General features: G+C 50.3%; 2 protein-coding genes and 1 non-coding gene across 3 annotated transcripts in view; 2 read left to right on the top strand and 1 right to left on the bottom strand.

Moving 5' to 3' along the window:
• The first annotated feature begins 1,059 nt into the window (after positions 1-1,059).
• Rpl32 (ribosomal protein L32) lies at positions 1,060-4,793 on the top strand. Its single transcript, XM_041634285.1, has 4 exons — positions 1,060-1,108; positions 1,882-1,982; positions 3,200-3,381; positions 4,613-4,793. The coding sequence occupies exons 2-4, from the start codon at positions 1,887-1,889 to the stop codon at positions 4,740-4,742; spliced, it is 408 nt and encodes a 135-aa protein (XP_041490219.1). The 5' UTR covers positions 1,060-1,108; positions 1,882-1,886; the 3' UTR covers positions 4,743-4,793.
• LOC121443937 lies at positions 1,674-1,813 on the top strand. The gene has a single exon (XR_005973732.1). It is a non-coding gene; the product is annotated as a small nucleolar RNA SNORA7 (small nucleolar RNA).
• A 1,312-nt stretch (positions 4,794-6,105) lies between the features above and the next one.
• Positions 6,106-16,768, bottom strand: part of Cand2 (cullin associated and neddylation dissociated 2 (putative)) — a 29,854-nt gene continuing 19,191 nt past the window's right edge. Inside the window, exons 11-15 of the mRNA XM_041634276.1 lie at positions 14,902-14,997; positions 12,628-12,797; positions 10,660-10,824; positions 9,229-9,336; positions 6,106-7,169 (exon numbers count right to left, since the gene is read on the bottom strand). Coding sequence (XP_041490210.1) covers positions 6,942-7,169; positions 9,229-9,336; positions 10,660-10,824; positions 12,628-12,797; positions 14,902-14,997 — 767 coding nt within the window. The 3' untranslated portion in view covers positions 6,106-6,941. The remainder of the gene's footprint in view (positions 7,170-9,228; positions 9,337-10,659; positions 10,825-12,627; positions 12,798-14,901; positions 14,998-16,768) is intronic.

Raw genomic sequence — 16,768 nt, 5'->3', positions numbered from 1 at the left:
AGCCATCTCTCCAGCCCTTGATTTGGTTTTTTATCCTCCTAAAATTAGATTTTTCACAGTGATCTGAAAAACAAAAACTAAGCAAAATAGACCAGGAACAATTTTAAAGCAAGGCAGCTGAATGGTTGGAGGCATGGATCTTGGAGTGGCGTCTCCCAGAATCACTTCTCGTGCATAACAAACGAAGGAAAGACCGGAGTCTCCGCGTACAGCCGTGGCAAGGACATACGCTGCCGTGGAGGGCTAGCTATCACAGCTTCATTTTAAATGTAAAGTTGGCCCTCCATAGCCGAAGTCCCTCAGGTGCCTTCACAGTTCAACCAACTGAAGAATGAGAATAGTTGAAAGTAAAACCGCATCTGTATTAAGTACACAGACTCTGTGTGTGTGTGTGTGTGTGTGTGTGTGTGTGTGTGTGTGTGTGTGTGTGAGACTATGTACCTCTGGCTGGCCTGGAACTCCCAAGGTGTTGAATTAAAAGAGATCGGCCTGCCTCTGCCTCCCAGGTGCTTCTCTTGTCATTATTTCCTAAGCAATATATCAATCTAGCACTTATTAATACATTTCCCTAGGTACGTACTATAATGAGAGATAATTTAAAACATATGAAAGATGCGGGCAGGCTCCGTAGCACTTCACAGTCCAGAGGTTTGAGCATTTATATATTCTGAGGTCTTAGGTTGCTCAACCAGCCCCTGGGGAACCCGTCAAAGAAGTATCTGCTTGCGACCTCCTAGCCACTAAGAGGCGCACTCCAAAGTAAACATATTAAAAACCGAGTGAGCTGCCACTTCGGGCGGAAGTAGGTGCTCACCACGCAGGTCTTATCTCAGAAAGAATTCCAAATTTCTTAAGTAGTCCCAAGAGAAAGGTACATTTTTAGTTCATTCCAAGATGTTAATGTCTACTACAGAACTCTAGTACATTGGTTTGCTTTGTCCAGCATTACTTCTGAGAGACATCTTAGGGTCCCTTGGCGAACCCAGAGCCGGAAGTGCCTCACTTTTTCCTTCCAGGACCTGAGGCTCCTTCCCATCACCCCTTGCGTGTCACCGCCTCTTCCTTCTTCCTCGGCGCTACCTGCGAGGTGGCTGCCATCTCCTTTGCGGTGAGTGTGCATCGCCGGCCATCCGCCCGTCTGTGGACTCGGCACGGCCCGGTCGGCGGGAGGAGAGGCCTTAGCATCGCTAGGTGGGGCAGCCTCGGCGTCGGACTCGGCGCTGGCGCCGCAGAGGCGAGCGTGCACGGGCCGGGCCTACTGGCCGCTCGCGCTGCTACGGAGTCCGCCTAGGGCCAGGCAGCAGCCGGGGCCGGTTTGCGCCATGCGGTCGGTGGACTTGGGGTGCCGCACGCCGTTTCCCCGCCGCTCTTCGGCCTCCGACGTGCCAGGGAGCAGAGATGACGGCTGAGCGTGTTTTCGCTGGGTATTTAGTACGTGCCCGACAAAGCAGGCTGTGGAGGGAACAGAGAAGGAACCTTTCTGTTGGCGCCCCGAGGCGATCCGGGAGGGACACACTGGTGGTGTGTAGGAAGGGTGGTCTAGCTTAACGACCGCTTGGTTGTGGAGCTTTAGTGGGGTGGGATTTGCTGCCCCTTGCCCACCAGAGTGGTTTGCTGCAGGTGATAGGTCAGCTGCTGCCATTCATTGAGGTCAAAATGGCTGTGGTGACCCCGACCTCTTGAGATCGCGTCTGGAGAGTGACTAGTATTCTGCCAGCTTCGGAAACAGGAGGGAGAACAAGCCTAGCAGAGGTACCCATTCCATTCCCAGTTGGCTCAGTAGCTGGTGATTGGAAGACACTCTGCAACATCACTCAGGCCTTGGACAAGCAGCTGTCCCTCCCTGGTTCTTCGATAACGTGGATCTGCCTCTTCTTATAGGCATCATGGCTGCCCTCCGGCCTCTGGTGAAGCCCAAGATCGTCAAAAAGAGGACCAAGAAGTTCATCCGGCACCAGTCAGACCGATATGTCAAGATTAAGGTATGTGTGCGTTCCTGGGGGGAAAAGAGTGCGGAGGTTAAGTTTTAAGCACGCATTTCTGGTGTCGCCTGTTCAGGGCAGTCCATTGATTGAAGTTGCTTTTAAAATGACATTTTTCCTGTGTGTGACGGTCCGGGGATTTTCTCCCCATCATGTGGGTCCATGTGATCGGAATTGGGTTGTCAGCTTGGCAGCAGGCACTTCTTCTGAACCATCTCTGCACCTGACTTTTTTTTTTTTTAAGATATATTTGTCTATGTATATATTTTATGCGAATGGGTGTTTGTCTGCATATCAGATGGGAGTGCTGGGAATTGAACCCAGGACCTCTGGAAGAGCAATCAGTGTGCTTTTTTTTCTTGTAAACCTTTTAATTGCATTGTTCTTTTTCCTCATGTGTGCCTATGTCAGGGTGTCAGGTCCTCTGGAACTGGAGTTGCAGGCAGTTATGAACTGCCATGTGGGTGCTGGGAATTGAACCTGGGTCCCCTGGAAGGTCAGCCAGTGCTCTTAATTGCTGAGCCATCTCTCCAGCCCCATATCTATCTTATTTTATGAGGCAGGACATCTCACTGGGCCCAGGGGTCACCAGTTGCTGGCTGGATGGGCTCACACAGCCGACGCTTACCTGATGCCTGTCTTAGGCAGGGCCCCGCCTTTTTTTTTTCTTTTCTCTGAAACAATCACAAATGGAAAGCTCTGCTGAATTCCGGTCTGAGTGCTAGGGGTGGAGAACAGGGCTTCATGCATGCCAGACAAAGTTGTACCAACTGAGTCACACCCTCAGCCTTGGGTCTTTAGACGAGTGTGCAGTCATTGTACTGCACACAGCCCTGTCCTATCTTGGCCCGTGTGTGTCTGAGTGTGACAGGTATAGGAAGGTTTGGTTTTGTTGGCAGTTTGGCTGAGTCACGGCCTTGGGAGCTTTTGGGGTTTTTTGTTAAAAGTGTGTAAAGAAGCGCACGCCTTTAATCCCAGCACCGAGGAAGCAGAGGCAGGTGGATCTCTGTGTTCAAGTCCAGCCTGGTTTAAAGAGCGAGTTCCAGGACAGCCAGGCTACACAGAGACCCCATGCATGTTAAAGTGTATAAAGAAGTAGTAGGAAGGCAATGTTACCAAGTGTGCCCTCTGTATGGCATGTCCCCTTTGAATTTAGCCCCCTTCTGCCAAGTAAGAGCTGGCAGTTCGCAGAGACTAACTTGCCTGTGTGTCTTCAGCGAAACTGGCGGAAACCCAGGGGTATTGATAACAGGGTACGGAGAAGATTCAAGGGCCAGATCCTGATGCCCAACATTGGTTATGGGAGCAACAAGAAAACCAAGCACATGCTGCCTAGTGGCTTCCGGAAGTTTCTGGTCCACAACGTCAAGGAGCTGGAGGTGCTGCTGATGTGCAACAAGTGAGTTGGGCTCTGGCCTGGGTAGGAGTGCGCCTGCCTCCCGAGAGGCCCATGGAGGCACTGGAGTGGGCATGCTCTTTGTGGGATCTTAGAGGATGCTCGTTAGGGAGTCCAAATGTTGCCTTGGTTGAGAGTGGGGCATGTGTGCTCAGGTTTGAGACCTGAGACAGGAGAAGAGGGAGGGGCTCCCTTGATGCAGTGGGTGTTCCGCATGCTTTATGGTCCTGTCTGGAACCCAGCTGTAGTGGTGTGAGATGAGGGAGGAGTCTAGCCTTGCTTGGCTCTGCTGTGATAAGGGCATTTGCACAGTGATGCAGCTATGTTGGAGCTGAGAAAAGGACCGACCATAGAGATATGCAGACAATAAGGATCTGTTCTCTGAGGTGGTTGGAAGGCAGATGAAGGGAGTCAGCATTTGGAGTTATGTACAGAAGGCAGGTTGGTGGCAGTGTTCTGTCTCGGTGGGTGCAGCTGTTGGTGCTGCATTTCCTGTGGATACACCTCATCTGCCTGAGAGCAGCTTGGCATTGTTTATCAAAGCCAGCAGGTGCACCTGCTCACTGCATTCTCTCCGGGCATTTCCCCGTGTAACTGAGAAGGGGAAGTTGAAAGGCAGTTGCAATAGAAAAAACCACTGAAAACAAAGTTTCTGGATGGTAGAGTCATGGTGGGTGTGTGCTTATGGTTATGGATGCAAGAAACAAGGTACATGGGCTTCATGATCAAAGGGGTAATTGGCTCTGTCCCCCCAGATACAGCCTCCAGTGTTGTATCTCTGCGAAGTGAGGGGTCTGTCTGGACTCAGGGTTTGCTGTCCAGCTGCCTGTCTGGGATTTCGTGGTCACCTCCATTACTGGGAATGTGCTCATCAGGACAGTTGTGGGCACTCTGGGGTAACACAGGCAGGGTTTATTGCTCACTCTACTTGAACCTGTGTTCCTCACAGTGGTTGCAATGGAAGCCTTTGGGCTCCTGGTGGAAGAATTGTGGGTTAGTCGCGCAGGTGTGGGGAAGAACCTCAGGCTGGTGAGGATCCAGCTTCCCCTCTGGACCAGTTAAGTCTTGTCACTGCCATAGACCACGGCAGAAGCCTTGGTGCCTTCAGGGCTCATTGAGCCATTTGCCAGGGCCTCTCTGCCTGGCGGAGGAGTGGGAGGCAAGGGGCAGGTCACTGTCTCCCTGGTGACCTTTTCTGGTGTGCTCCCTGCTCACTGGCATGCTTCTCTTTCAGGTCTTACTGTGCTGAGATTGCTCACAATGTTTCCTCCAAGAACCGAAAAGCCATCGTGGAAAGAGCAGCGCAGCTGGCCATCAGAGTCACCAATCCCAACGCCAGGCTGCGCAGCGAAGAGAATGAGTAGATGGCTTGCGTGCACGTTTTATTTGTGTTTAAATAAAACCACAAAAACTGCCGACTTGGTATTTTCTGCCTGTTTGGAGATTGGTCTTTCCTTCTTAGTCCCCAGTGGGACCTCCAATTTGTGCAGTCAAGTGGGGCTCAGGAAATCCCATACTAGCCTTGGTTGCTCAAAGATGGTGTGAGGAAGAGGGGAAAGGGCTTGGCAAGCTGTGGGTCTGCAACATTTGGGAATTCAGAGCCAATGAAACCGTGGAGTGAGAAGTCTGGGGGCCGACCCCCCCCCCTCTGCTCTCACCATCCCAGCTGTTAGCGTGTCCTAAGATGTGATTGAGGAAGCTTTGTGGAACAGGGCTCCTCACTCGGACTGACAGCCACAGTGATTGAGAATTCATGAAACTGGCAGGTGTATTTCTGCCACATGAGATGCTGCAGAGGGGCAGTCACGGGGTAATCTGGTTTTGATTTAAGGTGATGTTCCATAACACAGTGTCTCCAGTCCTCCACTGTTAAGGGGTGTGGCAAGGGACACAGAAATGCATTGCAGCCTCTCTTCTGTCACCTTTAGAATGAGGCTGCTCTAGATTAGACCCTGTCGACTGAAAATGCCTTACAACTCCTTTGAATGCCCAGTGTACTAGCAGCCCTATTAATCCCCATAAACAGCTGTGGCGTGAACTGGTTGTTTTAAGGACTTTTCCCCTTGCTGTAGTCTGGGTTGAACCTAAGGTAGTGTGCATGGCAGACAAGTGCTCCACCATTGAGCTGGTTTTTTGTTTTGTTTTTTCGAGACGGTTTGGAGCTTTGGAGCCTGTCCTGGAACTAGCTCTTGTAGACCAGGCTGGCCTTGCCTAGAGATCTGCCAGTTTCTGCCTGGGATTAAAGGCATGCACCACCACCACCCAGCTCCACTGAGATATTTTAATCTGTTTTGCCTGCCTGGACGTCTGTTCCCTGAGATGACTTCAGATCCCTTGGGACAGGAGTTGTTGCCATGGGGACTGGGGATTGAACCTAGGTCCTATGGAAGGGTGCTCTTCCTGTGACAGCCATTTCTCCTGACTGTAGCTTTTACACATGGTCTTACTAAATTGCTCATTATGACCTTGAGCTTGGAATCCTGCCTCAGCCTCCTAAACAGCTGGGGTAATGGGTCTGGAGCATTTGCTCTTGCATTTTCAGGACCAAGTCAGCCTGGAAACTATCGAAACAGAATAATCATGAGGAAGCAGGGCATGGTGGTCCATACCAGAGGCAGGCGGGTTTCTTGTGAGTTCGAGGCCAGCCTGGTCTATGAAGTGGGTTCCAGGACGCCTAGGGCTGTTGCATAGGGAAACCCTGTCTTAAAAAAAAAAAAAAATCATGTGAGGACTTTACATCTGTTCTTTAATTCAAATCACAAAACTGGCCTCAGCCAGTAGTGGCACACACCTTAAATCCCAGGCAGAAGCTGGCGGATCTCTAGGCCAGCTTGATTACAGAGTGAGTTCCACAACAGCCTGGGTTACACAGAAATGCTGCCCTGGGGGTGGGGGGTGTTAGGGGTGGTTCTGGCCTGTCAGGCTTGAATTTTCAGTACTAACGACTACACACCCAGGAAAAACACAAACCATTACACACCTTAGTTGGTGAGGTGAGGTGTTTCAAACAGCGGGCCCAAGCCTGTCTAGTGATCACGCCATCTTCCCTGGAAATAATTTTTTTTTTTTTTTTTTTTTTTTTTTCGAGACAGGGTTTCTCTGTGGCTTTGGAGCCTGTCCTGGAACTAGCTCTGTAGACCAGGCTGGTCTCAAACTCACAGAGGTCCGCCTGCCTCTGCCTCCCGAGTGTTGGGATTAAAGACGTGCACTACCACCGCCCAGCGAAACAATTCTTACTAACTAGAAATGAGGCATTCTGAGTTTCTTGGGCCCAGACCCAGAGCTTGCCTGGCTCTACACAACCCTGTGCTTGGCCAGGGTGCTAATTTCTGGCATTTGGAGTCCAAAGTGAAGTAGGAAGCCAACCCCTACAGATGCTGGCCTCTGAACTGGGGGGTGGGGTGCAGTATAAAAGTGGTGGAGCATCACCCCAGCATGAGTGACTGTCCTGAGTTAGTGGGCCCAGCTCTGGCACTGGGCCCTAGAAGGCACTGAGGCTGGCTGGGAAGGACAGGAGAGGCCAAGGCCCTTGGGGTGGGAGGGGAGGTTGGTGGTGGGGACAGCTAGCTGAGTTCCATAGAATCCATGCTGGGGCCAGAGGCTGAGTCTTTCTGGATGCTCTCGAAGAGGGTAGTGAGCTCTGGGTTGGATCGGATCTGGGTAGAGAAGTCAGCCATACTGGGGCTCTTCCGGACCTCGGGGTTGGTCAGCAGGGCAGCCACTGCCCGCATTGCTGAGCGCTTCAACTCGTCCTGCTTTTCCAGCTCCTGCTTCACGGAACCAGCCTTGACCTGCAGAGGGAGACATGATACCCATTGGAAACAAACAGGTTTCAGGTTAATGAAGGCCTGATTTCAATCTGATCGACACAGATTTCATCTTTATCTGCTAATGTGTTACATGAAAAAATCACAACTTTGGGGCTGGATATGTGGCTTCGTTGACAGAGTGCTTCACCTGGCATGCACAAAGCTCCAGGTTTGATGAAAAAGGGACCTGTCCCTGCACCACATAAATCTGGTTAGTGGTACACAGCAGGTAAGCCCAACAGTGGGGGCACGGGCAGGAGGAACAAGTCAGGTCATCTTTGGCTCTATGTTGAGCTCAAGGCCAGCCTGGGCTACAGGAGTGTCTGTGTTTTGTCTCCCCCTCTTCGTCTCTTGTCCTTTCCCCTTCCTTTGCCTTCCCCTTCCCCACCCGCACAAAGAAAATGAAAAATAGCCGGGCGGTGGTGGCACATGATTTTATATTTATTTATTATATACACAATATTCTGTCTGTGTGTATGTCTACAGGCCAGAAGAGGACACCAGACCTCACTACAGATGGTTGTGAGCCACCATGTGGTTTCCAGGAATTGAACCCAGGACCTTTGGAAGAGCAGACAATGCTCTTAACCACTGAGCCATCTCTCCAGCCCGTGGCACGTGATTTTAATCCCAGCACTCGGGAGGCAGAGGCAGGCGGATCTCTGTGAGTTCGAGGCCAGCCTGGTCTACAGAGCTAGTTCCAGAACAGGCTCTAAAGCTACAGAGAAACTCTGTCTTGAAAAACCAAAACAAACAAACAAACAAAAAAAAAAACAAAAAAACAAAAAAACAAAAAAAAAAAGAAAGAAAGAAAGAAAGAAAGAAAAGAAAATGATAAAAATAATGGGCCTGGTGGCACAGGCCTGTAGTCCCAGCTACATGGAAGACAAGAGTGGAGGAAGGAATCGCTTTGAGGTCTACCTATGGATCATAGTTTTTTTTGATTATTGTTGTTTTTTTTTTTTAAATTTATTTATTTGTTATGTATACAACATTCTGTCTGTGTGTACGTCTGCAGGCCAGAAGAGGGCACCAGATCTCATTACAGATGGTTGTGAGCCACCATGTGGTTGCCAGGAATTAAACTCAGGACCTTTGGAAGAGTAGGCAATGCTCTTAACCACTGAGCCATCTCTCCAGCCCCGCCCCCCCTTTTTTTTTTCAGATTTTAATTTGTTTTTTGTTTTTTAAGGAAAACAAAACCACTACTCTTGAGTTTCTCCTTAAAACTGAAATTCTTGGCCCTCTTCCTGGCTAAATCTTATTCTTTCAAAACTCAAAGGGTGGGGTTAGGGAGATGGTTCAGTTGGCAGAGTAGATGCTAGAGGACCTGAGTTCAGATCCCACATAGGAGCTGATGCAAGCAGATCCCTGCAGCTCATGGGCACCCAGAAGCTCAGCAAGAGACCCTGTCTCAAAAGACAAAAACAAAATGCTGGGTGTGGTAGCAAACACCTTTAATCCAGCGCTTGGGAGGCGGAGGAAGGTGGATCTCGAGTTCTAGGCCATGGTCGACATGGTTCCAGGACAGCCAGAGTTACAAAGTGAAACCACATGAAAAAAAGATGTGGCAAGATCAAGGAAGACAACTGAAGTCAACCTCTGACCTCTAGACACACAACTCCCAGAAACAAGTCACACACCCACACAAGTTCTTATTTGGACCCGGAGTGTGCCAGGATGTTACCAACATTACAACTTTCCACGACACCTTCACCCCAGATTCCCCTCAAGACCCGAGATACTCCCTATAAGGAATGGCTCTGCCCTGGAGCAGCCAGCCAATCAATCCAATCAATGGATCATTCACAGGGGTCAGGCCCAGCTCCCCAGCTGGGATCATGTGCAGCCAGCACCCAGGAGGTTTTAACGAAGGACTCTGAGCCTGTAAAGCTCTCTAGCCCTTGATAACAGGAGAACATTCTTGAGCAGCAGGGGTGATGGAAGCAGCTAGCACACCACTTCAGTACGCATGGCACAGTGAGTAGGGACTAGACCTGCCAGGCACTTCAGGGCCCAGGCAGGGTGGGGCAAGGCATACCTTGGCAGTACAGGTGGCTCTGAGTGGCTCGATGAGCCGGTCCACCCTCTGCAGGACTGGTGCAGGACAGAGGGTGGCCAGCCGGGCCAGCATGATGAAGGTCAGCATCTGCCCAAGGAAGCAGAAGAAACTCTTAGTGAGATAGACTCCAGACCCAAGGGAAGAGCAGGCTTGCACCCCACAAACCCACAACTAAGTCCTTCCAGGGCCCTGCTCAAGACACCCACTCTTTGGGTCTTAGAAGATGTAAATGGTGCTGGGCGATGGTGGCGCACGCCTTTAATCCCAGCACTCGGGAGGCAGAGGCAGGCGAATCTCTGTGAGTTCGAGACCAGCCTGGTCTACAGAGCTAGTTCCAGGACAGGTTCCAAAGCCACAGAGAAACCCAGTCTCGAAAAACCAAAAAAAAAAAAAAAGATATAAATGGTGATGCTGAATCTTGCCAGTCACTCTTAGCCATGTGAGGATGGCTGAATAACAAAAGACACAGGGAGGGGCAGTTCCCATGCTCACAAGCCTCTGGCATGGACCACGGCAGCTCCTCAGCTCCCAATGACACTAGCTTGGACATGCTGCATTTAGATACAGCTCGAGTGTGCATCACAAAAGCCCGTGTGCTGGAAGCTCGATCCCCAGCACAGCAATGCTGAGAGGAGTTCAGCAGTGGCTAGGTTACTGGAGATGGTACTGTTGGAAGGCGTTAATTTGGGTCTCAGAGGACCTGGGTTCTCATGAAAGTGAATGATAAAATGAGCATCCTCATGCCCGGCTCAGTTGCCTGCCCTGTGACATCACCAGAGTCAAGCAGATCCAATACCAGGCTCTGAGCCTCCTTTTCTTAAGAAGACCCAGTCACAGCTTATTTCTTCTCTATAGTAACAGAGAACAGTCAGCTGTGGTGGTGCACACCTCTGATCCCAGAACTCCGGAGGCAGAGGCAGGGGGATCTCTGAGTCCGAGGCCAACCTGATGTACAGAGCGAGTTTCAGGACAGCCAGGGCTACACAGTGAAATCCTTTCTTGGAAAACAACAACAACAACAACAAAAACCCACAAAAAAAAAACCAAACTAAGTAATAAAAACCAGAAAACAGACTAGTCCAATGGAAATCTGGGAATTTACCTAGCATTAAGGATTGTTTTCAAAAGTAACAACCATTTTTCATGTAAAATCCCTTAATTTTTAAATGTTGGTAACAACTGAAACGATACAAAGCAAAAATGGCATAAGCCATTTCAATACTAGCAGATTTGGATCTAGTGTACCCAGAGTGCACACCCTGAGAAACATCTACAACCTGGTTCCTTGTTCTTGACAAGGAAGTGGTGTTCTCATGGGGTGCCAGCAGGAGGGACAAACAGGCAGGGGCCTAATGGTGCCTGGCTCCCCTTGCTCTGAGCTGGGCCTGCATCTAAAAGGGCACAACTTACTCGGATGTCATAGTGGTCCTTCAGCCCATCCTCCACGTGGTTCAGGAACTCACAGATGTCCAGCTGGCCCAGGCAGCTCTCCAGCAGCGAGTACATGCACTCGAAGGCTGCCTTCCTCACGTCCAGCCCATCATCCACCGTATGCTTAAAGGGCCCCATCTCCACCTGTAGAAAGGAAGGACACAGAGGTTTTAGGGGTGCAGAGCCTCTTTCCTAATTTCTGCAACTCACCCCACCTGCTCAGCATTGTGTCTTGGCCCCAAGTCATGCCTCATGCTAGCGAGCTTCAGGAATCAGCTCAGCTTGCAGCATCCCTTCTCCCAAAGGCCATACCCCTGAGCAGGCAGTCAGGTCCTGTGGGGTGTGCATGTGTGTGTAGACTGTTGGGACCAATTGGAGTCCTGGCCTTCAGCTGCTCTTCCCTGTCTAGTGCCTTCTAATGGAAGTTACTAAAAGCTGTGCTTTGCCTAGATGATCAGAGGATGGGATTTTCACCTGTTGGCCATCGACTGCAGGGTATTTAAGCCTCCATGGTGCTATTAAAGAGGAGCTTTTGGCACCAGTGTTTGAAGGTCTGTGTGTCGGTCTGTCTCTGCGTGTGTACTCTCAACCTCCAGCCCCTTGCCCGAAGCTCACGAACTGGGTTCTAGCGCATAGAGCGCAGACGGGGGCCGCGATGTGCAGCATAGGATCTCAAGTACACTAAGCACATGTTCTGCAACTGAGCTGCAACTTTTGCCTGACAGATGACATCTTACTCGAGTCCTAAGGATGTCTTAGGAAGGTCTGGGGATAAGGCTTGCCTAGTACACAAAGACCCAGGTTTGATCCCCAGCACTGAGTAAAGAGAACATGATGGCACACGTCTGGAACTCAGCACTCAGGAGGTGGAAGCAGGAGGAGCAGAAGTGCAGGGTCATTCTCTGCCTAGGTTACATAAGATTCTGTCTCCAGAACATAGTGAAAACCTTAGGAAGAAGATGCTGTTAACAATCCCACTCAACAGACATGGAAACTAGGTTCAGAGAGGTAACCGATGTCCTCAAAGACACACAGCTGGTGAATCAGAACCAGACTCAAAGAACCAAGTCCTCTAAAGATTTAACCATGAGATCTGGCTTCTGCCAGTAAAGTTTCTGCCTTAAACCCCAACTGAAATGCCCTTCTTGTAGAAACTTTCTCCAACCCCTCTCGAGAGCACTGCTTCCTCCTCAGCCCTCCACAGTGTGCTGTGGGATGACTTGGCTGTCAATCACCTCAACTCCCTACCCCTTTAGCTCTCTCCACCAGTCTGGCCCTCCTAACCCCCTCTCTACTGGAGGCCAAGCTGAGCACCACGGTGGCAGAAGCCAAGTACAGGGTAGCTGTCTGAGTCCTGGAACTTGAGACTCTGGTGGATTGACAACAGTTGCTGACATTACAACCCAATAATCCTACATGCTTGACACCTGAGGTTCAGGAGCTTGGGTTTGGTTGGATTGTGGATTTCAAAACGTTTGCTCATTCAGAGAGACACCCTGGAGAAGGGACCTGAGTCTAAACACACACTCTATCTATTTATGTCTAATAAGCCCCTCTTCGTATGCCTGAAGACAGTTTCAGATAATATTTGTAGGGTGCCTACACTTTAATTAGAACCTGTCACAGGATGTCACAGGAGGCAGCACATTTGGGGACTAGGATGCTCATGCTGACCATGCCCCACTAAGCACCAGAGCTTGCGCCGAGTGCTTCGGGCACATTCCTGTGGTACAGGCATGGTGGTTGTCCTCACTTAGCTCCAGAGGAAACTAACGCTCGGGGGGCACTGGGTTGCCCTGTCTAGGTCACAGCTGGGGAGTCATGTGACCCTGACGCCTGTGTGAGCTTCACTCCTAGAACTCAGTGAGCCTTGACAGCGAGGCACAGGAGACTCAAGGGACAGCAAACAAGGGGCTAGGTCATGCCAGGTGTCCACAGGCACTGTACCTCTCGGATGAGGTCCCGGCGGATCTTAGTCTCCTGGTAGAGAAGGGGTAGGATGTCATCCAAGAGGTCCCGGACTAGTGATGGTTTATTGTGCACGGCTGAGTTGAAGAAGGTGAGTGTGGCCCTGCGCACGTTCAGGTCTGGGTCCTGTAGGCTTTCCATGAACTCTGCTGCAGAGGGACAAAGAAGGACATAGAAGCAGGACACAAAGCCACCTCCATGCTATACCTGGTGACCCAGGCACCGTGAGTTGTGCAGGCTGGAGGGCAGTCACGTTCCGGACATCTACCTAAGCCAGACACACAGCCACCCTCACAGGATACATTAGAATGCGTGGCTTCCTCTTAGCAGGATTTTTAGGAATGAGACAGCAGCAGCTTCGGAGCACAGGGCTGAGGCTGGCACAGAAGGACAGTTTGTTTTGAGACAGGTCCTCACTGGATAGTTCCAGTTCCATCATCTTCCTGCCTTAGCCTCTGAGTTCAGATGACAAGTGAGCGCCACCTAGAGGACAGGATCTGAAGTGCTAAACTGACGTGGCTACAGGAGCTTACCTGGACTCCAGCCTCCTCTGACTAGGTCTTTTGGAGAGGTTTAATTTGGGAATTTGGACCATGTTTTACTTATTTGGGATAGTATGGATGGAACCCAGGACCCTGGCACATGCTGAGCACACGTGCTACATCCTCATCCAAAGAAATAGGAATACAGAAACGTGATAGTCTCCACTGCAGCCACGTGACCTGAGAGAAAATCACCAGCCACATGGGCAGGCATGCTGCTGTCATGGGACCCCTGATGTATCCCACTGGGAGGAACCACTGTCTTCTAGAAGAGCAGGACTCAACACTGGAACCTGGGGCCCTTCTCATGGTGCTATGTCGGCTCCCGGGGTTCCGGCTTCTGTGAGAACACAGCCTAGGAATCTGACAAGTCTGAACCCTCTCTTGGGACTCAGTTTCCTCATTTGTAAAATGGGACCAATGTCCTTTACAAGACTGGAGCTATGAGATTTAACTAATGGTTTTTTACTCAAGGGCATCTCATGGTATCCAACTCAGGAAGCTCAAAAACTGAGGCTCAAACAGTGAAGGGTGGTGGCACATGCCTGTAATGCTAGCACTTGGGAGGTAAGGCAGGATCAGGAGTTCAAGGTTACCCTTAGCTATATATAGTGAGTCTGAGTCCAACAAGGGCTATTCAGATTCAGTCTCTAAAACAAATTAGCCTTGGAAGCTAGAGAGATGGGCCAGAGGTTAAGAGCACTGGCTGTTCTTTCAGAGGACCTGAGTTTGGTTCTTAGCACCCACATGGCAGCTCACAATCATCCATAACTTTAATTCCAGGGGATCCAATGCCCTCTTCTGATCTCCACAGGGACCAGGCACACACATGGTGCACAGATATGTACAAGTGAAACACTACACATAAAACAAATCAATCTTACACAGACACACACACACACACACACCAACTAATAAAAATCAAAACAAAACAAACCATAATCAGGAAAAACAGAGACACCACTGGTGGCCCCTGGCCATGCAACCACAGCACCTCACCAAGGCTGGCATCCAGGTCAGGCCATGAGATGGTTGAGACAAGGATACATTCTCTACTCAAGTAGTCATGCCACTGGCCCTTTGGTCTGCCACAGCACCCTGGCATGTGGGTCAGCACCCCATTTTATAGTTGAGATTGAAACGGCCTGCCCACATAAGTCAGTATTCACAGCCAAGGCTGGGGAATTCATCTCCCTCTACATTCCGTGGAGCTGACTTCTGGGTGAGGAGGGCTGGGATGCTGCTGTGCCCCCTGAGAAGATGCAAGCACTGGGCTTTGAAGGCAAGAAATCTGGTCCTGCAGGAGGTTCCAAGGGAGGGCCTGACTTACCCCACCAAGGATCCTCCAGCATTGGCACCCTCAGACTTGGTCACGTGGGGGGCGCACCAGCTCAGACTTATGTTTTATCCTCAGAGCCATGGAGAGGGCACTTCCCACCTCAGTAAGCTGTTTCCAAGGAAACCTTTCTCAGAAACTTCTCACAGCCACTCGACAGATACAGAAGCAAGGTTTGTCAGGAAGAAGGGGCGTGTGAGGACAACCAGAGCCTGCTGGTGGCAAAGGGATCCAAAAGCAGATCTCCTAACTCAAGAGTCTGCCCCTGATGCCCATCACAGAGAGAGCTGCCTAATTTGTAAGACGTCCTACCAAGCTCCAGACCCTGGGTGTGGGGACTAGCTGCAGCCAAGACAGGGAATGGGGGGCACATACCAATGTAGCTCTTCAGGAGGGGGTCGATGGAGTGTGGCTGGTCTGAAATGAGGAACTTGACCGCAGTGATGACCGTGCTCCGGGTGTATGGCTGACCTGCAAGAGAGGTGACAGTGTGAGGCGGGGGACCCTGTAGGCCCGTGGTAGCAAAACACAGTACATCTTCTCCCTATTTGAGAAATACCCTCCTCCTAGAAAGTCCGTGTGAGTAGTCCCTGTGGCAGCCTTGAACCTGCGAACCTGCCCAGTTCTTCCTCCTGCAGCTAGGACATTAAGTGGCTGGGTCTGGATACCATGCTGCAGGTGCAAAAGGAACACTGGGACCCGGGAAAGTCCTGTCTCAGGCCAAGACTACACTGCATTTTTCTGACACCCTCTCCATCCAAACTCACATAATGACAGAATGTTAATTAAAATAACGAAGCCAGTGTGGTAATGCTGACCTGCCATACCGAGGGCCCAGGACTATCTCCAGGAGTGTGAGGTCAGCCTTGGCTACAAAGTCAGTCTCTGTCTCAAAAACAGAATTATGAAGAAGGACTATCAGTCTGTGTTTCACACAGGAAAGATGGTCTCAGAGAGGCTCACATTTAAGGCCACAGGGCAGAGGCCAGGGGAGCTTTTGGCAGGCCGGAGGCCAATGGGTTCCCATAGAACTCAAGTCCCCTAAACATGAAGTCATGAAGGACTCATTTTATTTCACTCTTGTTGCTGAGTAAAGCAGCTGGAGAAATGAGGGTTCACACAGATCCCTAAGGATGGAGGGTAACACCAGGACAGGACATGGCTCACAGACCAGCTTGGTCCCCAGCTGCGAACTGGTTGTGTGATCTTTGGGACTGGGGCCCAGTTGGTAGAAGCAGGTTGCTGATGGTAAGCCTTGATGGTTACACTGCCTTTGAAAGCAGGCTGTTTCCTGATCCACCAAGATGTGAATGAGCCACTCTGCAAGCTCCTCCGCCATGACTCCTCACACCATGCCCTCCCATGGTGTGACTATCCCCTCCTAATGGGGGTCCTCTCTGAAGCAGCCCTCCATCAGGTATTTTCTCACAGCAGTGAGAAGGATAACTCCTATGGTACATGTTCACAGCAGGGGTTATAAATGACATCATATGGTTTTATTTTGATGATGATGTTTTTAAAGACGGGGTCTCTAGATGCAGCCCTGGAACTGAGTATGCAGGCCAGGCTGATCTAGATTTCACAGAGATCTTCCTGTCTCTGCCTCCTGAGTGCCAGGATCAAGGTGTACACTACTATTTCACTCTATTTACTTAGCATTTGTGTGAGGTGCTAGGAATGGAACCCCAGGACCACCTAGTGACAGCCACAGCCTCAGCCCCTTATTTCTTTCCTTTCCTTGAGTAAAAGTCTCACTAAATTGCACAGGAAGGCCTTCAACTTCCGTAAGCAGGTAAGCCTCGAAGTCATAATCCCGTCCCAGCCTCCCAAATAGCTAGGATACATTCCTAGTTACGGAGTTATATATTTATAATCCCATATGCTTAATGCCATCATGAAACTTTAAATTGCATTTTCACCCCCTTAGTATCTTCAGAGGACAGGATCCAGGATCTCCTTGGATACTAAGTCCAAGGACACCAAGCCCCTTCCACAAAACAGCATGGTGCCCACACAGAAGCTAGGCACACCCTCCCATGTACTGCCAATCTTTTCTATGCTGTTTACATGAAACATGTCAATAGTAGTCAATCTATACTGTTTAGGAAAAGGGGCTTGTAAGATGGCACTTGTTACCAAGCCTGATGACCTGAGTTCAGTCCTTGGGGTCTACATGACAGAAGGAGAGAACTGACTCCCAAAAGTTGTCCTGTGACTTTACATGCATGCCACAGCAACACAT

The sequence above is a fragment of the Microtus oregoni genome, unplaced genomic scaffold (assembly GCF_018167655.1).
Source record: "Microtus oregoni isolate MIOR12 unplaced genomic scaffold, Mior012 000002F_ref0000024, whole genome shotgun sequence".
Classification (NCBI taxonomy): Eukaryota; Metazoa; Chordata; class Mammalia; order Rodentia; family Cricetidae; genus Microtus; species Microtus oregoni.
This window is presented reverse-complemented; position numbering and strand designations above follow the sequence as displayed.